Source organism: Arvicola amphibius, chromosome 1 (genome assembly GCF_903992535.2).
Source record: "Arvicola amphibius chromosome 1, mArvAmp1.2, whole genome shotgun sequence".
NCBI lineage: Eukaryota > Metazoa > Chordata > Mammalia > Rodentia > Cricetidae > Arvicola > Arvicola amphibius.
In genome coordinates this window covers 32,173,545-32,198,079 of record NC_052047.1, presented here as the reverse complement: position 1 = coordinate 32,198,079, position 24,535 = coordinate 32,173,545, and the positions used below count along the sequence as shown (strand labels likewise).

At 35.2% G+C, this 24,535-nt stretch overlaps 1 protein-coding gene across 2 annotated transcripts in view; it reads right to left on the bottom strand.

Moving 5' to 3' along the window:
- The window catches only part of Gabra2 (gamma-aminobutyric acid type A receptor subunit alpha2), a 143,607-nt gene that overhangs the window by 70,706 nt on the left and 48,366 nt on the right, over positions 1-24,535 (bottom strand). For both annotated transcript variants that reach the window (XM_038336496.1, XM_038336487.1), the window contains exon 3: positions 18,732-18,799. In XM_038336496.1, the coding sequence (XP_038192424.1) occupies positions 18,732-18,799 (68 nt within the window). The remainder of the gene's footprint in view (positions 1-18,731; positions 18,800-24,535) is intronic.

Here is a 24,535-nt window from a genome sequence, read left to right as displayed (position 1 = left end):
CTATAGCAACAGGAGATAACAGTGGCTCTGGCCTACATCCCTAATATCAGGGGAAGATTCCATAATATGATCTCACCATCACTCTTGATGGCCTAGATAAGGACTTTTTAATGTGGACTTTCATTTAAATGGAAACAGAAAAGCTAGATTAAACGGTGTTTTCATTATAAGAAGAGTCAATGCAAGTATTCCTTCCCATTAGCATTACCTAAGTTCCCAAACCTGTGACGGTCATTTTTGAAGGGAAATTGAAGACATTTTAAACTTTTGCATAAACGTTCAATTTTAAGTTTTCCACTTCTGGATAGTTAGTGTGGGCTTTAAAGATTTCTGAGGTTTTATATGCTTATTGATGTTGTGGTCATATTCTGCACACCAACAGCAAAGAATTCAAAGTCTACATGCACGGAATCAGGAACATCTGACAGACAATGTCTAAGTGCATTGTTTGTCCTTAAGACTTCATAGCATATGAAGTGTGCCCATCAAATCTGTCCAACAAGTATAGTTGATTTGTCTCCTACTGTCTTCGTTTGAGTTTCTATTGTGGAGAAGAGACTCATGACCATGCCAACTCTGGTAAAGAAAAACATCTAGTTGGGGCTGGCATATGTTTCACAGGTTTAGGCCATTATCATCTTAGAAAGAAGCATGGCAGCACGCAAGCAGACAAGGTACTGGAGAAGGAGCTGAGAGTTTTGCATCTTGATCCCCATGCAGCTGGAGACTGTGTGCCACACTGGGAAAAGTTTGCGTACGTAAGTGATAGCACGAATTTAATAAAAGATTTTCAGCTTTGGACTTTCAAACAGAATTGAGACCGTTATAGACTATGGAGACTTTTGAAGCTGTAGTGAATGCCTTTCTGCATTAGGTTATGGCTAAATGCCTTTGGAGGCCAGGGATGGAATGTGGTGGTTTAAGTAGGAGTGGCCTCCATAGACTCATGCATTTGAGTGTTTGGTCCATAGGAAGTGGCATTATTAGGAGGTGTGTCCTTGTTGGAGAAAGTGTGTCACTGTAGGGGCTGGCTTTTAGATCTTACAATAATGGAGTAAACCTGTGAAACATATATCAGCCCCAATTAAAAGTTTTTCTTTATAAGTGTTACCATGGTCATGATGTCTCTTCACCACAATAGAAACCCAAAATTGAACTTATAACCTCTGCTTTCGTGGTACCAGGATTAAAGGCATGTAACACCACTCCTAGCTCTAAACTTTTCTTTAATTCCATTTCACAAGTTGGAAACTTTGCTGGGTTGGATCTTGTCTGGAGGTCACCATACCCTTTATTCCATTTCTTAATCTGTTTATCTCTTGAACACTTCGTTCCACTTCCTGGTGTTCCTTAACTCCTCAAATTGTACATTTTATTTTCCTCCTTACCGAGCTTGCTCCTTCTCTTTGTAAATCTTCATTAGAGTAAACACTAATCGTTGTATGATGGAAGCATGCTAGTTGTTTTGAGATTTTATTAGCCAATGCAATTAATCCAAAATGTTTTACTTAAGCCTCAGGCATAAACTTCAAAGAAGGTCAAAAAGCTGGCATATTTTTAGCCAAAATATCACAAGAACAGTCTCTAGGCCACATACTAAAATTTTTCTTCTCTGAAATCTCTTGAGCCAGGAACCCACAGTTCAAGTTACTCCCAGCAACACCGTCATCCATCCTGTGAGCATGGCCAATTACACCCACTCAAACCATTCTACTGCTTTCCTTATTCAATGTTCCAAAATCCACATTCCTCCAAGAAGGATAGCACAGTCAGGCCGATCACAGCAATACCCAGTCTCTGGTACCAACTTTCTGTCTTTGTGTGTAATCCTTCTGCTGTGAAAAGACACTAAGATCACTGAAACTCTTATAAAGGAAAACATTTAATTGGAGCTAGCTTACAGCTTTAGAGATTTAGTCCATCATCATCATGGTGGGAAGCATGGCAGCATGTAGGCAGACATGACAGTGGAGAAGGAGCTGAGAGATCTTCATCTTGAACCACAGGAAGTAGGAGAGTCTGCCATAAAAACCACGTAAAACCTCAAAGTCTTCCTCCACAGTGACACAATTCCTCCATCAAGGTCACACCTCGTAACAGTGCCATTCACTATGGGCCAAGCTTTCAAACACAGCAGTCTATAAGGGCCATTGGTATCCAAACTCTACTGCTGCTCCCACCAGGGAAAGTTCTTGTAGTCTAGTAGTGTTAAAGGTCCACATTCCCTGCCATTTGCCCAACATAGCAAACTCTGCCTGAGCTGAGCACTGTAATTTTCCTTGATCTGCTAGAACTGAAGCCACTCTCTTTGCTCCTGTCCAAAGCCCTGCAATACTGGAAGATAATGTCAATCACTAGTGTATGTTTTCTAGCTTGGCTTCCAAGTATTTCACAAATTTTCTAGAATGGGACTGAGGCATTTATATGTACTTTACATTATTTTGCTTCCACACATAAAATGTCTAAAAAATATTGCAAATATGGTGAGTTGACTCAGTGAGTAAGGATACTTGCTGTCACTGAGGATTATAACCAACCTAACCTAAAAATATCAAAGAAATCCTTCAAATTGTTCTTTGACATTCACATGAATTCTCTCTTTTCTCATCTACCTGGCATACAAAAAAATTAATTAACTAATAATATTACAAATACAATATCATTATTCAAAAGAATATCAAGCATCCTTCTTTGTTTCCCCATTCCTAGTTATATTCTCATGGTCCTTGAAGAATTACTTCCTTGAATTTTACACTCAACAGTTTCATTCATGTGCTTATAAAGGTAAGATACATGTTATCACAATTTAAATATTTATATAAGTGGCATTCATAGCTGTATCATTAAAAAGTATTTACAATCTATAAAACACTTGGGTTAATTTTGCTGCCATAAATCACTATATTAGAATATTATTTCACAACATAGACATTTTTCCTTGCCCTTAAATATTTTCTCCATTTTCAGATGATCAGTGTCACGATTTCGCTGTGAACATTCTTTTTCAAGCCGCCCATGCAAAGTGGTGAGAGTTAGCTACAGGACTAGTGTAAATGCTTCCAAGTACCAGCTGGCAGGTGTCTGCAAAGTTTGAAAGTAATAAATTCAAACCGTCATCTAAAATAATTTGATATTCTATTAATTATGCCTTCATTTCATTTAATTATTGTCTTTTACGTTGATTATTTCTTACAAAGGTATAGAAGCACTTCATGCATTCTATGTTACAAAGCATCTATGTTATATGGCAGGACAGAATATGCAACTCTAAAATAAATAACATAAAGATGTACAAAACTTCACATATATACATATAGCAATATATATTTTATAGCAATATATACATACATATGAACATATTGCTATAAAAATGAACTACCTCTGCTTTTCACATTAGGCTTTTCACCAATCCATATCACTGTGTGCATGAGATAAAGGGTCATTTTATTACTGCTCAAATGAAGACATCTGGAAATTTCCATTTTGGCTTTTCTCAGTTTCCATGAATAGGAAATATTATGACTATATTTTTGTATTTACATATATATCATTTTCCCATATTTATACTTTACACTTATTTTAATCCTACTAAAAATGAAATATGAGACTAACAAGGTTTTAGAACATACTAAAGATTTTAGGAGAAAGATTTTCTTGTAGAATTTAGCCATCTCTAGAATTTATGATAATTCTGTCCACTTACATCAATTGTTACATTAGTGTTGGACATGTTATATTATTTTAATGGAGACATGAAAAGATGAGACTATAAGAGCAAGCATTTATTCTTTATGAGTGAGTGTTGAAAACAAATAATAGAGATATCAAGAAAATGAATCATAAAAGAAAATACATGTACATTTGTGTGTGTGCACACATGTGTGTGTATTCAAAGTATAGAAAGAATAAGCTACCAGAAGAGTTGAAAATTACAAAAATATCAACAGTGTCAAATAGTGTGAAGAGATAAGGAAATCTTTGGTTTATGGAGTAGAGAATATTCTGTAGCTTAAAAGAAAAACCATTGCTATTGGTGTGCTAATCATGAAGCTGTGTGGTGTACTCCTCTGGGTTCAGGTTGATCTTTGCTAGGTTTGCCTTCGTGGACCAGACAAACACTCACAAGACTGACATCCCATAGGAACACAGAAGCAGCTCAGCTTGGCATCAGGTATTTCAACATTTTTTAGCCTCCTTCAGGAATCATAGATCATAAAATCTTATTATTTTCATAGAAAGATAACAAGAATACACACACACACACACACACACACACAATTCAAGCTATTGCCAGTGTTGTTTGAAAATTAGATTTTTTTCTTCTAAAGCATCAATGTCTATATATGTATTTACATACAAATGAAATATACATATATATAAAGATTTATATCAATTTACATGGACAGATTTACAGAAATATATATAAAGATTTATATAAATCTTTGCCAAATGTAAACCATAGTGTATCTTATTTAAGACAAGACTGACAGTTTTACTCTTCCCATTATCAACATCTAAAGAGAATAAGAGGCTACTGCTGAAAATGGTTGAGAAATGTGTTTCCTTCAGTGGCCTGTGAGAGAGCCAAGTTAGCTAAATTTTGATTAATTTAACTTGAATTCAGTAAAAAAAGTTGTAAAATAACTAAAATGAAGACATCATAAAAGAAAAGATTAATAAATTGCATAGAACAAGTAGAAAATAGAAGTATATGCTAATTCAGTGTCTTCATTAGACACTTAAAATGACAAAGTATTGGTAAGTATATATTTATATTTTAAGTGTTTATTTATAATAATTATCAGTGATGCCATTCAGTGTATTCCGAACAAGTCTACATACCCTGTATTTAGTGCCAAACTTACTACTTAAATGAAAAAAAAAAAACAAAAAACAGAACCATTGCAAGTAGCAAGTCATTTTTTAATCTAAGCATCTGGAATGTGAAGACATCTAAAATTGGTGGATAGGTGTTACAAATGTGCATCACAACTCGGGAGCCAGCAGCCACTGCTGAGCGCACACAATGAAGGCACAGTTCAGAAGAAAGAAAACAAAAAGGACATACACATTTTTAGCATGCCTACAACTGAAATAAAATAAAATATTGTTAGTGGTTGAATAATAATGCAGAGATGAAGGTCCATATAGTTCAGGGTTTATGGAAGAAATTCTTATAAAAAAATCTTAATCATTTCATATATGTGATAACAAAGTAAATATCCTATTTCTAAGCTTTTTATGAGTAGAACCTAAACAAGTACACTGTCTACATTTGATATTTTCACAAACACTAAAATTCTCCATTTACACAGCAAACTTCTTTAGTGTTATTTCCATAATTTGGACTGGAAACAAGAAAATCACTCTCTTATGCACAGCCTGCTACATAAACACAGCTTCAAGGACACATTAACTTAATGAAAACAGCATATTCTTTAGTGCAGAGCTACGTTAAATATAAGTCAATGCTCACAGCCAATTTCTGAAAAAATATATCTACTCACTAAAACATAACCAAATTTCAAGACTGATCCTTGAATGATTTCTCATTTACTTGAAATTAATATGCATATTTAAAAGTGCTAAATTTATTTCACTATTCCGTTTTTGATAATAAAGTATAGCATCTGCTGAGTAAATTTCAATCATTGTTATTTTTTCCTACAATGAAGGAAAATGTAGTTTTTGAGCAGATATAATAACTGAAAAAAATGAAATATGCAAAGATAATTAGGGTCAGACTCATGAGTTTGTATTTAATGGGAGTCAATCAACAAACTTAAAAAGTATTAATATCACAAACATCTCAAAATGTAGTGCATTTAAGATCAACAGAATGCCAATAAAACAAATTGGTATAAGATTGTACATAAACACACCCAATCTAACAGAATCTCAAAAAGCACACAGCTATTCCAGCAGAGTGGAGATGAAATACTCGGGCTCCTCCTTTGCAGCTAGGGATCAGGAAATTTAAACAATTAACAGGAGAGCAACACAGTAGAGTTATATTCTTACAATATATTAGTAAAGCATACCTAATGAAAGCATTCAAAATCACTCATCATTATAATGCAGAGGCAGCAAATTATTAAGAAATAATTTGTCACTTAAAATTTGCAATGATTTTTAAATATATGAATTGTCTTTATCACTTGATGAGAAATGTTTCAGCAGCAAAATTCAAATTCTTGAAATTCTAAATTTCAACTCAAACCCTACGCTTGCAAATATTATATTTTCACTCTAACATATATACCAACAACCCTTTGGGGGCAGGATATAACAGTGAAATACTCCCTTTTGTAAACCAATAAAGGGCTAATGGTCACAGGTTATGGAAAGTTAAAGGATTATTGGAAGTTAAAGGAATAATTACTGCGAATTTAGTGTTATAATCTCTGAGTAGAATGTCTCTTTCATAGATTCTGCTTTTTAGTGTTGGGGAACCTAGGAATCCTGGTTCACAAAATTGATGTGAATCCTTCTCTTTCACTCTACATAAAAATAAACTCAAAAGAGATTTCCTATCTGAAAAGAAAACTTGAAATTGCAAAGTTCCTAGAAAAAGAAAACAGTTGTGGGAGAGTGGTCTTCTCAGGGATTTGCATTACTATCAAATATTTAAGAATGTGTATACAAAATAACTAAGTAGCAAGGCAAAACTAAACAAGAGGAACTAAAACCACATTAAAAATATGAAGTTTAGGATGGGAGAAACATATGTCAGACACATAGTAACAACACAATTTAAATAAACGACTAAAAGTCTTAAATGTTGAGTTTTTAAATAAAACATTTAAAATAGCTTACACTCATATCAAAAGTGGTTTGATATCACTCATCATGAGGAAAAAAGAAAATCACAAAGATACATAATTTTACTTATATATAATAAGAGAAGTTATGAAACAGATAACAGATCAATGTTGCCTTAGGTATGAAGAAGAGGAGCCTTTTCTTGCACAGTAAAAGTGAGGGACAAAATTACTACAGCCATGTAGAAATTAGGATAGAATTCCCCCCACAAAAAAGCTATAAGTGTATACATCAAGAAAAAAATACCTTCTTTGGACACCCAAGCCAAACTCAATTACAAGTTAAAACAGTGGTACAGAATTTCGGGGATGAGAGAATTCTGGGAAGGAAAAGAGTGGAGTAGGGGAGTCAGGAGAAGTTGCCAGCCAGATGCAGAAGAAGCAACATGGGACATTCATAGATGAGGTAAACAAGTTTTGGGACAGCACATAGATTAATAGAAATGGGTTAATTCAAGTTACAAGAGCTATTTTTAAAAAGCTTAAGCTATTGGCCAATCATTTATAATTAAAAAAAAAGAAAATATATGCTAAGAACTGTCTCTTAAATTAGGTAACTAAGGGAAATTCTTAGTGAAGAGATTTTTTTAAATCTTTTTTATTTTGGTTGAATTTGTGTGTGTGTGTGTGTGTGTGTGTGTGTGTGTGTGTGTGTGTGTATGCAGACACAGAAATAGAAGCAATAAAGAAAAAACAAACAGGTAATTCTGGAAATCAAAAATCTAAGTGAGCTAACAGGAATTAGAGAAAGAAACATCACCAACAGAATAAAACAGATGGAAAATAGAACCTCAGGCATTGAAGATACAATAGAGGCAATAGATACATATGCCAAGAAATGTTAAACTCCAATATCTCCTAAAACAAAATATCCAGAGATTCTGGGATACTATCAAAAGACCAAAAAAATAAGAATAATAAGAATAATAAGATAAGAAAATGAGGAATCCCAGCTCAAAGGCCCAGAAAATATTTTTAACAAAATCATACAAGAAAATTTTCCTAACCTAAAGAAGGATATATAAAGGTACAAGATGCTCATGAAACACATAATATATTAGATCAAAGAAGAAAGTTCCCTTGTCACATATTAACAACAACAATAACAAAATCACTAAGTATGCAGAACAAAGAAAGGATAGTAAAAACTGTGAGGGAAAAATGTAAGGAGGGCCACTTGTTTGTCGCAGCCACCCAGAACCTAAGTAATCATACAGACACCATATTATTTAAATCACTGCTTGACCCATTAGCTCTAGCTTCTAATTGGCTAACTCTTACATATTAACTTAACCCATTTCTATTAGTCTGTGTATTGCCACGTGGCTGTGGCTTACTGGATAAAGTTTCAGCATCTGTCTCTGGCAGAGCTACATGGCTTCTCCCTGACTCTGCCTCCTATCTCCCAGAAGTCAGTTTAGTTTTCCCTGCCTAACTAAGTTCTGTCCTATCAACAGGCCAAGGCTGTTTCTTTATCCATTAGCCAATAAATGCAACACATAGACAGAAGGACCTCCCACCCCATTTAGGACCTCCCACACCAGGAAAAGGACAAGTAACATACAAAAGCATACCCATGATAATTACACCTTATTTCTCAATGGAGACTTTAAAAGTCAGAAGGGCCTGAACAGATATCCTACAGATTTTAAGAGACTATAGATACCACCACAGACTACTATACCCAGCAAAACTCTGAATTACAATAGATTAAAAAAAAAACAAGGTATTCTAAGACAAAGTCAAATTTAAACAGTATATATGCACAAATTAAGCCCTATACAAGTTGCTAGAAGGAAAACTCAAACCCAAGGTGGTTAAGTAGACTTACGAAATTACAGGCACTAAATATTCTCACACCAGCAAAACACAAAGAAGGAAAACTCAAACACATAAGCACACACACACACACACACACACACACACCACCACCACCACCACCACCACAACTGTGACCACCAACACCACCACCACTACCACCACCATCATCAACAACAGCAAGACAATAGGAAATAACAATTATTGGAAATTAATATCTTTTAATATCAATGTTTTTAATTACCCAACGAAAAGACACAGGCTAATAGAATGGATTCAAAATAAAACCCAACTTTCTATTACATATAAGAAACACACCTCAACATCAAACCCTTTATACCTCAAAATAAAGGGATTAAAAAAGATTTTCCAAGCAAATGGACCCAGAAAGATACCATACTTACAATGAAACAGAAGGAACAATACCAAATTCCTTTTATAATGCCACAGTCACCTTGATATCCATACCACACAAAGATTCAACTGAGAGAAAAATTACAAACCAATTTATTTATGGATATAGATACAAAGTGCTCAATAAAATACTCATAAACCAAATATAAGATACTTCAAAAAGATCATTCACCATGGTCAAATAGGCTTCATCCCAGAAATGCAAGGGTGTTTTCACACGAGAAAATCTGTTAATATAATTCACCATATAAATAAATGGAAAGAAAATAATTATTGGATTATTTCATTTCATACTGAAAGGTCTTTTACAAAAGGCAACATGCCTTCATGATGAAAGTCTTGGAGAGATCAAGGCTACAAGGAACATATACAAACAACAGAAAAGCAATTTACATCAAGCCTTAGGCCGACATCAAATTGAATGGAGAAAAACCCAAAGCAATTACACAAAAATCAGGAACAAGACAATATTATCTACTTTCTCCATATCTATTCAACATAAGACTTGATATTCTAGCTAGAGCATTAAGACAACTAACAGAGATCAAGTGAATACAAATTGGAAAGAAAGAAATAAAAACATCTCTATTAACAGATGATATGATAGTATACAAAACTGGTCTCAAAATTCTATCAAGGAACTACAGCTGATAAACACCTTCAGCAAAGTGGCTGGATACAAAATTAACTGAAAAATATCAGTAATCCTCCTATGTACAAATGACATAGAAATTCCTCTGAGAGAGAAATCAAAGAAACAACATCCCCCACAATAGCCACAAATAACATAAAATATCTTGTTGTAACTCTAAATAAGCAAGTAAAAGACTTGGTATAATAATAATTGCAAGTCTTTGAAGAAAATAAAGAAACTATCAGAAGATGGAAAGATCTCCCATGTTTATGGATTTGTAAAAGTAACATAGCAAAAAGTCATGTTACCAAATGCAATCTACAACAAACCCCATCAAATTCCCAACACAATTTTTTAAATATCTTGAAATAACAATACTCAATTTTATATAAAAAACAGTATTCCTAGAACAATCCTGTACAATAAAAGAATTTCTAGAGGTGTCACTGTCTCTTTTCAAGATGTACTACAGGGCAATAATAATAAAAACATTGAGGTATTGGTTTAATAAAAATAATAAAACAATAAAAACAGAAAAGCTAATTAATGAAATATAATCAAAGACTCAGAAGTAAAGTCACAAACCTACTGACATGTAATTTTTGAAAATGAAGCTAGAAATATACGATGAAAAAAAAAAGCATCTTCAATAAATGGTGCTCGTCTAACTAGACATGAGCAAGTAAAAAAATGCAAATAGATCCATATCTATCGCCATGGACAAAATTCAAATACAGTTGGATCAAAGACATCAGCATACAACTTCCTGAACAAAACACTGGTAGCACAGGCATTAAGATCAACAATTAATAAATGAGACCTCATAAAACTAAAAGGCTTCTGTAAGGAAAGGACAGAGCCTATAGGGCAAAATGGCAGTTCACAGAATGGGAAAAGATTTTCAGTAACCCCATAACCAACATTTAGGTAATCTCCAAAATATACAAAGAATTCAAAAAAGTACATATCAACAAACCAACTAATCCATTTAAAATTGGGAACAAATCTAAACAGAGAATTTTCAACAAAGGACTCTTAAATGACTAGGACATTTTGTTTGCTCAACATCCTTAGCCATCAAGGAAATGCAAACCAAAAGGACACTGAGATTTTAGTTTATACCTGCCAGAAAGGCTAAGATCAAAACACAAGAGACAGTTCATGCTGGCAAGGATATGGAGAAAGGGAGACACTCCCCCATTGCTAGTGGGGGTGCAAATTGGTACAGTCACTTTGGAAATCAATAGTTTTGTTTTTGTTTTTGTTTTTGTTTTTGTTTTTTTTTAGATAATTGGGAATCATTATTCCTCTAGACCCACTCCTGGGCAAATACCCAAAGGATGCTCCATACTTCCTCAAAGACACTAGCTCAACCATTTTCGTAGTAACTTTATTCATAAGAGCCAGAAACTGGAAACAACCTAGCTGTTTCTCAGATGAAGAGCAGATAAGAAAATGCAGATGCATTTACATTTACAAAGTGGAGTATTACATAGCAGTTAGAAAAAAGGCTTTAAAAAATTTGCAGGTAAATTATTGGAGCTAGAAAATAAAACTGATCCGGAGGGAGGTAACCCAGACCCAGAAAAAAATCCATGGTGTGTACTCACTCATAAATGGATATTAGTTAGAAAATAAAGGATAACCATGCTACAATTCACATCCCAGAGAAAATTAAATAAATGGACACATGGATCTACCTGTAAATAAGAAATGGAACAGTTTTTGCTGGTGGACTGGGGTGCAGGTGGGGAAGAAAACAATAGGGATAGGGTTTTGGGAAGGGATGTGGGGAGAATGTCTAGGAAGAGACACTGGAACTGTGGAAGCATTTCAGAAGAGAGGTAGAAACATCTTAATGGAAACTCCATGGAATTTAAAAGAGTAACCCACACATGAATATTGAATGAAGGAAGGAATGAGGGGGAATTGTCGCAAGTGAAATGTGCCATAAAGATTCTAAGCAATGATATCCTTAACATATGAGAATACCATCAGGCGAAGAAGATGCAAAAAGATAAGATAATGCATAATTTTCCCTACAAACAGAAGCCTTAATCCTTTATTCCACAGATGAGAAGTATATGGTATGCACATGTATGCTTTTATGTTGTTTTCATGCCACCATTTCCAAATAATCTGATCACATATATGAATGTGAACACGTGGCAAGGAAGCACATGCGTGCTGGTATGTGGAATCTACTGTTTGAAGTTCGATCTGGAATACTTGCATATATTCTGGCACTCATTTAACTACGGCAACCTTCCTAGCCAGGCTTTGAGTACTGCCTAGCCCAGTTTCTCTGAATATTTACAGCTCTAGTGGTCATGAACTTTACATTTCACTATCAATTTATGCTAAGGGAATATTCATTCTTCAGCTAGAGGACCTCATGTGCTCCTCAGCTATACTTCTTTCCTTAGGAAACCAGGGGAATGCTAAATGCTCTATCCATATTCCCTCCACTACCATGTTCATTCATAAACATTTTGATGAAGCCATTATAATGCTGTTTTGAAGTTTTTAGTTTTAGAACCCTCCTTCATTGTACTGTGATTAATTTGAGGGCATACCCTTGTTATCCTTACATACCTCTAGTCCCAGTTTTGTCATGGACACAGGATCTAGTTATTAAATCTATCGAAAATATAGACACAACTATGTCAAGGCAATGATCTCTATATTCCAGGATAGAAAGCTACATACACTCATACCATACACACACACACACACACACACACACACACACGCACACATAAAAACTACGAAGTGAAGTAAAGGAAAGATTTACTACTTGAGAGACAGCAAAAAAAAAAAAAGCACAAGAGAAAATTAAATTTGAACTTAGCCTTGACTACATAAAAAAATATTCCAGTTGGCAAAGCCGTAGATCACTATAACAAGTATGAGGAGAAATATGTACAAGGGCAGCAAGCTGTTAGTGATAATGGTATGCTCACAGAACAGTGAGAAGTTCAATGCCATCTTTAAAAATAAAAGCCTCACTGCAAGTTATAATGCCTTATAACGGCTGCCCTCTGTAGCACCCCCTTCTCAGTCATGCTGCTTAAAAACGTTCCCTCCACTCTTTCTCTACTTCCCCACTTCCCACATGCTTCCGCCCACTGCAATCTGGCTGCTTTTACCACCATCAGCAGACACCTCCTTGTTCTTAATCTAATGGCATATATAAGCAATTTTTTCTCAGCTTTGCCATGGAAAAGGAGATAGTTTTCATCTCGCTGCTTTTGCGATGCATTCCTCTGTGGGTAGTCTTTAAACCACATCTCCCTCGCCTTCTCACTACTGTGGGGATCCCACCATGGAGTCGGAGACCATCTATCTGCAGGCTATGCCCTAGACAATGTACGCTGTCTGCAGTGAATAAAATTTATCTTTCTTAATCCATACATTCAAGTTCTGGATTACTCGCCTAAAAAGTCTAGGAATCAAGCATTGACTCTCTATATTTTTATTCACTTGTTCATGTTTAGAAAGAAAGGGTTAGACTCACAACTACAAGGTGAAGCCCATCTAATGCAAAAATCCGGCAGAAGAAGCAGGGAGCAGCTGTGGTACTGTATCCACAGTCAGGAAGCGGAGAGTGATTAGGACTAGGGTTAAACTCCCTTTCTCTTTTTCACTCAGTTTACATTCTAATATTGCTATAAATATGTAGATTTTTTGTTTAAATGCATATGTGTGCCATGTGTGTTTTTGTCTTTGTGTGCTGTGTGAGCATCTGCCACCTGTATATGAATTCTTGCAGAGACAGAAGAGGATGTCAGATCCCTTGCAGCTGGAGTTTTCTGGCGCTTACAAACCTCTCAACATGAGTGCTGGGGTCAAACCTGAGTCCTCTGGAAGAGCAATAAACACTCTTACCTGATGATGCAGTCTCCAGCCCATGCACATTTTAGTTTAAAAATTTCTCAAATTTATGAAATCATAACTGTTTAGCTATAATTTTACAACAGAATGTAGAGGGTGAGAAAAGTCACTCTGTCCCTAGGAAACCAGAATACTTAGTACTGATGTTCCAAATTTACACAGCCCTCCTTGCCCCCAGAATAAACAGTGTGTGGGCTCTTTTAAGCCCCATCTTCATTTATCCTCTTATCTGGAAATGTTAACTATTCCCAGTACCTTCATTCTTATTTTTTTTCTCCAATTTCTGAATCCAATTGACCAACAAGTCATTGAATGTATAGATAGAAACATTCTAAATGACTGACATGTTTCTCTTTTAATACTACTGTCCCAACTTAGGTGACAGAAGCACCTTTGCCAGAAACAGCCCCTTTTTAACTCATTTTTTCTTCTCCCATCACCTGATACCTACAATTGGATTTTGAGGACCACACAGACTCTGTCTATAGATGAATTATACTTCTACCTAATACACATTACTTTTTAGATAAATGCAGAAGACAAGTTTACAATCTTCATCAAATCCCAAAAAGGTGTATATCAATCTCACTTTATGAAGCATTTTTACCCATTATTCTATGGGGCTGGAAAACACCTGATGTGTGAAAATATTCTTCTAGTCTAATCTTCACATTCCACTGTACCAATAACTAGCCCATAACTAATTCTTAAATACAAATTTTAAAATGGGCAAACATTATCATTTTGCTTCTGATATACATCAAAGCCAAGATCCCTAAATCCACTACATAGCCAAGTGACAATGTGAACAAGGATAATAAGGAAATCCAATGAGAATTACAGCTCTCTGTACTTCTGAACTACACAGCATTGTTTTGGCTTCTTAGGATTTTTGAGATAACATGTTTTGCATTTACAGAGAGGGAAAACAGTATGGCCCAAGCAGATCCATGCAATTAATTCATCAAGATCACAGTTACCTGACTACCTAATTTGTTAGTAACATCAAGAAGGCACACAATGGATGAGAACAAACAATTCTGCAAGATATAGCACTAACACTGAGCATGGAACAATTGCCTGAGCTGTGGATCCTTTTACAGGCATGAGCGCAATGTTTTGTAGTTATACTGCTACTGTAGAAAAAACACAAACATGCCATGAAATGTTCACAGACACAAAAGAAGACATTTGCATGTCTTTTATGGAAAGTACATATTTCTTTGTATGGAAAGTTATAGGGGTGGGTCAAGTGTAGGAGAAATTGTTGTAATGTGCACGCCTGCCACAAACTTTGCCCAATATTAGCTACCAGTACATTCTAACGCTTAATTACCTTCTTACTCATTAATATTTTAATGTTGAAGTTAAAGATTTTTAACTTAACTGCAGACACCGTAATTAGAATCATTAATTCAGATGCACAACTTTCTTCGGACAATTACACTGGTTAATGAATTTTTTGATAGCCAAGTGTTAGAATGTGTCTGTATGACAACGTACATATAAATATCTCTATGTGTGCATGGGTGTTTTTCTTTGATTCTTAATTCTTTGTGCTGTGCTGCTATTTCCTCACAAGCTAATGTCAGAACAAATCTATATCACTTATGTGAACAGGAGAACTTAGGGGTTTAGCTTCTGCTACAGATTATATAGCTCGTTGAAAGAATTGCAGTTAAACTACTAAAAAGGAAGTAGAATATCTTCCTTATTTGTTCTTAATAAATTGCTTCTATGAGACATATGCCTCCATATTTTCTTGTACTTGTAGGCTATTAGATGTGTCTGCTTTTCCTTCCCATTTGGGCCATGTCTGTTTAGATTACCTCAGACTTTACTAAACACAGTTCAAGCCTGCCCTCAATAGTTTTCTAACATCTTCAAAATGAGTATCAAACAAGAATGAGATATTTCATTTTGTAATCATAAAAGCCAAGTCCTTTCTCATTAAAAAGTTGATAATTTCTTAATATTTCACTTGCTTTCTGATTTTTATTATTTTTGAGAATTTCATGCATGAGTATTAAATTTACAACGTTCCCATTTTTTTTACATCAGATTAACCTTTTCTTGCAGAATTGGAATGTGAGTTTGTATGTTAATGTGAGTGATATTATTTGAATGTATGTTTAATGTATTTATATAGAGATATAGATAGGCATAGTTATGTGTATGCATGTGTATACATATACTTTTGAAATAAATTTTCTTTAATTTCACCCTTGTTCCCTGGATCTAGACAAATATAACACAGAAGCTTCTCCGTGTCCCTTACTCTAAATCATCTTCCTGCCATATTTTATTATGTGTTCCTAAACTTCATATTTTTTTCTCACCTCCAAACCTACCCCCTTTCCCTTAATTGGATCGGAAGATGGAGGATGTCAACCTTTCCTTTCTCGGCTAGTCAAGTGAGGTATCTGGAAGAACACTCCAATGCACATCAAGAGGAGGACATTTTCTCCCTGATTCCTTTCATGATTCCTCTCTGGCAAAGCTTCCAGGACAGGCATGCGAGGAGTTTCCAGTCACTAGGAAAGGTAGCTCTAGAAAAATACATATCTCACATGTTTCTTCGAGAGCTGAAGCTTGGGCTTCCTAGAGCTTCTGGACCGTCTTCACTGAAGTGTGAGCTCACTGCCTTGGAGAAGTGAATGGCTAAGTGTCCTCCTTCATTCCCTGGTTCAAATCGCTTCTGCTCTGCATTCTGTTCTCCGTTTCTTCACTCTAAGTGCTATTTTAGCCCTTCCAGTGCCTAACAAACCTTTGGATAGTTAATAATGCTTTGTGTTAGATTACCCTGCTCAAATTTCTGTTACAGATACTTTTTATTCCTGGCAGTAGGACCAGGATCTATCCCTGTTGCATGAGCTAATTTATTGGAGCCCATTCCCTGTGGTGAAAAGCCATGCTCACCCTTAATGCAGGAGCTAGGTCCTTCCCCAGCTTAATGTGCCAGAATATGCTGACTTCTCCTGGGTGTCCTTACCCATTGGGAGGAGTAGATAGAGGGTGGTTTGGAGGGAGAACTATAGAGTATAAAATGAAATAAAAAATAAATTTAAAGATATGTTTGAAATTGAAATGGAATTAAATAAATTTCCTTTTCCCTATACTTCTCACAGTCCCTCTCAGGTACTCTCTCTTCAACAGCTCTCATGCACTCAACATACATTTCCAATAATCTCTTTTTCTGTCTTTGGTTATTATTGTTACCTACACACACACACACACATATATATATATATATATATATATATATATATATATACATACACAAGATGTTTGTGTAGGTGTTTGTGTGAGTGCAAAAATAAAACCTGTTATATATCTGTTTTGTTGGTGGTGTGTATATGGTTTCAAGGCTGACCACTCAGGAGTGGGCAACCAGTAAGGATCCTAATCACTGTAAAATGTGAATTCTCTTCTTTCTCCCAAGAGTCTGAAGTTCTTTGCCTGTAGTTAATATAAGATCCCAGTAAAATTGCCCCTTCTATGGTAATATGTTCATTGATGTTAAAGCTTAGGTTCTATGGCATGTGTTCCCGTTGTTCCAAAACTGTCCATGTATCTCTCCCCTGCTGTAGAGAAAGGAACCCTTACATTGTCACTTTGAAAGAATTTTTAAGACCTCACCCTTTTTGTGTTAACACCCTGCCCCAAAGTGAAGCTCTCCCCTCAGTCTCACAACCTGTCACCCTGTACACCACCCAGGTCCTAGAAGACAATAACCAATATAGAAGGCTTATTCTAATGGAAGAAAAGGCAAATCACTTCATTGTAAAGTGATATTTCTGCTCAATCCCAGAAGACAGAGATATAGCATTGAAATTAATGTTTAAAAGAACCAGATAAAGGTGAATGTTTTGTTTCCCTTTGTTTGTTAATGCAGGTGGAAAATATCCAAACTTGTCCATTTCTCTTCTGTATTCTCAAAGTAACAAAAGAAATTGGGGAAAGATGACAATGTGGGGAAGACCAGACACAAAACCAACAAAGGCCTCTTTCCTGCTTCTCATTCTCTGGAACTTAAGGTGTTATGGTCAGAAGTAGAGGATGCTGAGGACTGCTTCCAGTTGTGAGCCTCCCAGTTGACAGAGAAGCAGCATGGGATAAGAGAGGAAGGGGCAAATGGAAGGAAAGGAGTCAGAGCAGGTGTCATCTGGAATATATGGCACAATCTCGCATAGCAATAATGAGAAAATGTTATTTCAAAAAGTGTTCTAGTACACAGCACTACAGTTAGCCATTATAGGAAGGAATGATTACTAACATTTTTACATAGAATTAAGAGTTTCTCTTACTCCACCAATTTCTCTCTCACATAGATCTCATTTAAAGAAAAACAAATGAACATGAATTCAACAAAATCCAGTAATTTCAACCTTGTAGTTTTCTTTGGTTTGGTTTGCATGTACTTCTTTTGTGTGCAGACTACATGACGAAAACATAAGTATATCTTCATGTACCACCACCATTGGTGAGAAGTGGTTACCTATGAAACTCATTAGTTATATAAAAGCCGAGCAACTGCTTTAACTCCAGAAAATCATCAACAATAATACAATTGTTTCACTTTAATTGTGATTATATGCAACATTATTTTCAGGTAGGTTATTTGGGGGGAAAACAAAAGATATATTGATAGATGATAGATAGATAGATAGATAGATAGATAGATAGATAGATAGATAGATAGATAGATAGAGAGAGATGATAGATAAATAGATAGATAGATAGATAGATGATAGATAGATATAGATAGATAGATGATAGATAGATGATAGATAGATAGATAGATAGATAGATAGATAGATAGATAGATAGATATAGATAGATAGATGATAGATAGATAGATAGATGATAGATAGATAGATGATAGATAGATAGATAGATAGATAGATAGATAGATAGATAGATAGATGATAGATAGATAGATAGATATAGATATATCGCTCATTTAAACATTCAAGCTTTCATTGTGTTCCACAGAAAACCCAAAAGCACATCCTCAACTTTTTTCTCATGTGACAAGACCTGAGATATATATAAAGAAATATGTGACAATAATAATACATACTTATTCTAAATTACCAACAGTTTCCAATCAGTTAAGAAACATATTTGATATTTAAAAAAATACTCACCATATCTGTATCTGAGACGGGGCCAAAACTGGTCACGTAGATGTTAGTGAAGACTTCAGTAATACTGTCTAATATGAAAAAGAAATTGGACATAGATTTAAACAGTGACATCTGCAAGAGAGAAAGGATCTGAGTACATGGTGTATAAGGAAGTGGGTGATCGTGACAGTGTCACCTCACTCTTTCCAAGCAGTGCTCACAAAAACAGAAGGAAAACCCAGAAGAGCGTTCCTGTTCCTCCTTAGAAAGCAGGCTTGCTTAGAGTTTCTTTTAAAAGGTTACATTGTTCATTATGAATACCTTATTAGGAACCATCTAAAGTAAATTATTTGAGCAAATTTATCATTAACACTGACAATAGCATGCATATTATTTGATACTCTAAATTTGATGATTAAACTAATATTTCAGATGTCATTTCAGGGCTGATGAAATGTGTAGTTTGCACACAAGAATAACTATTTCATTTACAAATCAATATATCTTTTCCTAAAATAAAGAAAACAAACTGTTCACATTATAAATAAATGTGATTCATACATACATATATATATATATATAGTCTTAATACTTAATAACAAAAATAAAAGCAAAGCGAATAACTTGTATTTCTTATTTCATTATTTATAAAAAACTTGGTCATTAGATTTCTTTACACCTGCTTGAAATGCTAAGATATAAATGAATTGGATTCTAAAATTATGAAACCTATGAATCGTAACATACAAAATCATCAGTTAAACAGCAGATGTATATATTCAACTTTAGATTTAAAAAATTAAAGACATCATTTGTTTCTATCATCACTGGCTAAATGTCACAGTAAAATTTGTAATTCCACATTTCCCGAATAATAAGGAGCATCAATTTACAAAGGAGTAGTATATGCATATAATTTTGAAAGAAGAAGGCATTCCTTTTAATTAAAAGAATTTTAATATGCAGACTCTTAAAATATTAAGCTTTTACTGCACTATGTGTTCTTCAAAGGACTTAGTGTAGAATATTTGCCTGTCAAATGTATTTTGTAGATTCCTTGTTACATTCCTATGGTGTATACAATGATGTACAGTAAACTGGAAGCACTGCCTTTTCAAAGACTCTGTATGGTAGACAGAGCATGGTTTTAAGACCCCATGTACTCTTATTTCTTAATCTTCACACTAAACCCATGCATTGTTCTACAATGGATAATAGACATGAGACTAAATGTAGATTCTTATTAACTATGTATTTCCACTTGCTGTATATTCTATGTCAGAGCACAGTGAAAGTGAATCAATTAGCATATTTATTCTACTTTAATATGTATGCCCTTCCATTTCTTAAACTATATTTATTTGCTCTATTAAATACCTCAGCACATAAATAAATTGATACAATTTTCCTCCTGACACCTTCCTGAAACACATCCGTAGGATAAAGTTCCTGTGAGGCATCTTGTGCAGAACTACAAGATACCAAAGTCCTGTGTTTAATTTTTGTTCCTGCTCAACAAAATCCTGGCACTATTTTTTAACAAAATCATGAATTTCCTTTTTTAAACTGAACTACTCAAAGTATGTTACTATCATGGTCCCATCCTATATGTGGTATTATAAAAAAATTAAACAAAACCCAAGATCTTCTTTTCCTCTTATAACATGTCAATCATGCTACATCATTTATTCAATACATAAATGACAAACACTTCAGATATTATAAACATCCAGTTAAAATGTTCCAAGGAAGAGAAATTATAGCATTAAGAAGTTTTTGGGTTACCTAGAGAAAATTATTCCCTTTAGTATGGGTAGCAAATTGGGGGAGAGAGATGAAAAAAAATGTGCAAGCTAAAGATGTGAATAACGATCTCTCTTATGGTAATGACAAGCAATGTGCAAAGGGTACTGCCGGCATCTGGCTGTTATCAAGAGCTGCCAACCAGGAGCAGGAAGGAGTAAGATGAACCTCAGAGGTCTGAATGTATATTAGAAACCCCAAATATGGAATATAATTGTGTGAAGTTACCAAAAGAATGAACATGGCTGTATGATTTATTACTTCATAGACCTTGCTGAATAATGTTGGCCCCAGAAGGGATCCAACTAAAGACACAGAGGGAAGGTGAAAGTCGGTAAGGCAGTCTCTGATGTTGAGTATCAAACAGTTCTCTATCTGACATCTGAGCCTGGGAAATGTGGCTTTGGAGTAAAGATCTGAGGATCTTATTGTGAATGGTATATAGAGGAATAAACTAGCAACATAAATCAATGGCATATTTTAGTGACAATGACAGACATTTGACAACACCTACCAGCACTCCCAGGTTCTACATCCAAATTGCAATGTGATTTTACCTTCTAGCAAGTAAGGAAAAAAAGAACAGAGTAAAAGAGAAAAGAGACTATACAGATGATATTATATATGAATCATATAACACCGATTTGTCCAAGGCAGTCTGTAAATTATTCCATGCTTGTATCTACAGATTAGAACAGGATAAAACTGTGTTATTCGTGTATGTTACAGTGTTTTGATTAATTAGATTGGTGGATATCACAAAGTAAGCAAAGGTATTTGCTAACTTGGAGAAACCTTGATCTTTGCATTTTAGGAACCATGAGTCATCCTCGAGTCCTGGGTGTTCTCAGGGAACAGCCTAAGTGAGCTCCTGAGTCAGCCTTCACACTGGCTGTGATCCTTCTTCTCCCAAGCTTTACTAATTGCTTCTCTGCCTTGATGTCTCTATCTAAATGTTACTCTTCTCCAGCCATGCGTGGTTGGTGAGGTTTACCATCTCAGTCATGAAATCTCTCCAACTGAGAAGTCAGTTAGATAAATGTTGGTAACAGCTAAGGTAAGAATACCAATATGGTAATATTGGATGAATCTTTCTAGGAACTCACTGATGTATTTGAAAGACTCCACATGTTGGTAGGAATTTTGATTTCCTTTCTCCCTTGGCAGCTTGCAAAGCACCTTTGGATGCTATGAGAGATAGTCCTCATGGAGGAGGATTTCCACCTAAGTTCTGGCGTGATTCCTTCAAGTTCTTAGTCAAACTGTAGGCTATCTACAAAAACAGAGTCTTCAGGGAAGCAACCAAGTGCAATGGCAATTCTTAATATTTGAGTCTCTTGGATCCTCATGATGAACAACTCAAAGGCAGGTTACACACACACACACACACACACACACACACACACACAAATTTTCAGGACCTTAAGAAAATAAATACTTCCTATTTTTTCAGATACTCTTAAGAGTTAACCATCTGTCCTTTCTCCTGCTCCCTGTGTATTATCTCCCTCTCTTCCCTCCACCAGTTAAAGACTCCCATTATTTTATTTCCTTTTCATCTCACCTGTATTCTAGTTCAGCTTTTTCTCCCTTCCTAGTATGGTCCCTTTCTGTTTCATAGATCTATAGTTATTTCAAGTTTTATATTTAAATTTGAAGATGTTGAACTATGATCCATTAAAAAGAGGGAACATACGGCATTTTTTTTTCTGAGTCTGGGTTACTCCACTGAGCCTCAGAGTAAATAGGATCATAATAGAGAGGGTTGGCAATATTGTAAGATCCAGAGAACCAGGGTGCTTGCTGGTCTTCTAAAAGGACAAGAAGTTACACCCATGAAAACTCAACAATATGTGGTCTATATAAGGCAGGCAATGTATAGCTACTGATTGATAGTTAAATTACTGGTCTCCAGGGACCAGGCCCACATTTGGTAAGACAATCCCAAGTGGGATTTATAAATGCCTCTTTTTTTTTCTAATGAGAGAGAGAGTCAAAGAAGTTGTGTATTTGGGTGAATGGGAAGGTGGAGAGGAGATGGGAGGAGCTGAAGGAGGGGAAACCATAAAAGATTAATATCTGAGAGTAAAATGTAAACAAAGCAAAATGTCCATGAAGAATGTCCATCAGAGAGGAGGGGGAAAACTAAAAGTTTTAAGTACTAAAAGAAGGTGACAGCTGTCACTGCCAAGAGAAGGATCTTAAGAAAAGATGTACAAATCAGTTTCACTCTTTTTGGTATTCAGTGATGTTAACCATTCTCTAAGACAGCAAAATTCAGGAAAGATATTTCTGGTAGAGGATTCCACAGGCCAGTGTCAAGTCCTGCACACAGGCTAGGTTCATGATGATCAGCATAAGCAGATGACTGAAACATCACACAGGAATAAAAGGCAGAAGTTTCTATCAAAAAAGAACCAAGCGACTATAATTAGAACAAGATCACTAAATTTAAGGCAGCACGGAACTGCCAGGAGGAACTTGAAATCATATAGTAATATCTAATCAGAAACGCTATGTTCTCATTAAAAGTGTGGCTAAGCTGGGTCAGAGGAGAGTGCATACATTTTAATCAATGTAGACGATGTTCACACACACACACACACACACACAAAATGAGACCGAGAACAAGAAAAGCCAAAACAAGCAGAACACAGATTTGTCTTTTTTTTTTTAAGTGATGTTAGTGAAATGACTTTTTGGTCTGATCACTCGAAACAACCTTTAGAGGCTGAAAATAAATCATTTCTGGAGGGCTGTCCCCTCATAAAACAAGGCTGAATGGAAAGTAAATGGGCGGTGAGACAGGGGGAGAGAAAGTAGACAGCTCTCCTTTTAAAAGCTCGTCAAAATGGATTTCAAGTGAAATCACTAGTAGTCGGCATTGTGCAATACAGTATACAATACCAATCAATTTTTTTAAAAAAAGGGAAAGAAGAAAAAACCTAACACTTGGCAAGAGCAAAAACATGTTTTCCATAAAAGATTAATAATTTGGGAGGTTGTTCTTTGTAATGTGTCTCCTTTTCCATTCTCTCCCAGCACAAACACATAAATACTAAAATTTATTTTCTCAAAATAAGTATAAAGTACTCAAGATTAGAAATGACTAAAATATATAATAGGATAAAGTGTAATAGTGTAAAAACAGTTCTGAGAGCTTTACATTCAGCAAATAAAGTTACTGTAGGCAACTCTTTAAGCCCAATCAAGCAAATAGCTCATTTATGGTAAAGACTCTTACTCCCTTAGTTCCCTGTTGTGGGATCCAGGGAACTTGCTATAGCTGTGGGTATATGCAACTGAACTATTTGCACCATCTTGTGTATATTACATCTTTGACACTTCTAAATTTGGTATTAACCAAATTACAATAAATACTGAACAGTGGTGAACATGGAATAATCATCTTCAGCATATTTTTCAGTTTCATGTTAACAGAAACACATTCATAATGGCCACTTTCAGAAATGCAAACTAATTTTCTACAGTCCTACTGTAAGAGTATGTAAATGCAGATTTTGTAGAAAGTGTTATTTTCAGTCACTGCAGAATTTTCCTCAGATGAATTATGAGGCTATTACTAATCTCTCCCTGTCCTGTGACGGACACTGTTGTCTTACATTTTCAAGGGTTTAAGGGTCTACATGAATTATCTACTGGGAAAGAGGAAGGTTGGGAAGATTTTCTAATTCAAACATACTGCCATTCACATCCACAGGCGGAGCAGGTAGAAGGAAGTGAAGGTGTTTAAGATGTGCTCCAGGGCATGCATCTTTTCAACAGGTATCCTGAGATTTCACAATAATCTATATTACAAAGACCTACCACATGATCCATTGCTGTTACTCTAGAGCAATGATCATGTTATGGGAATGCTGCTTCCATTCCTCTTTCTTGCAGTTATGCTTTGGCTTTTAGAAAATATTACAGAGTTTCAACTTAAATAATATAAAATGTAACATTAAAATTTTGCGACTCAGTGATTTCCATTGTATCAGTCAGTCTCAGTTCTCCCTTCA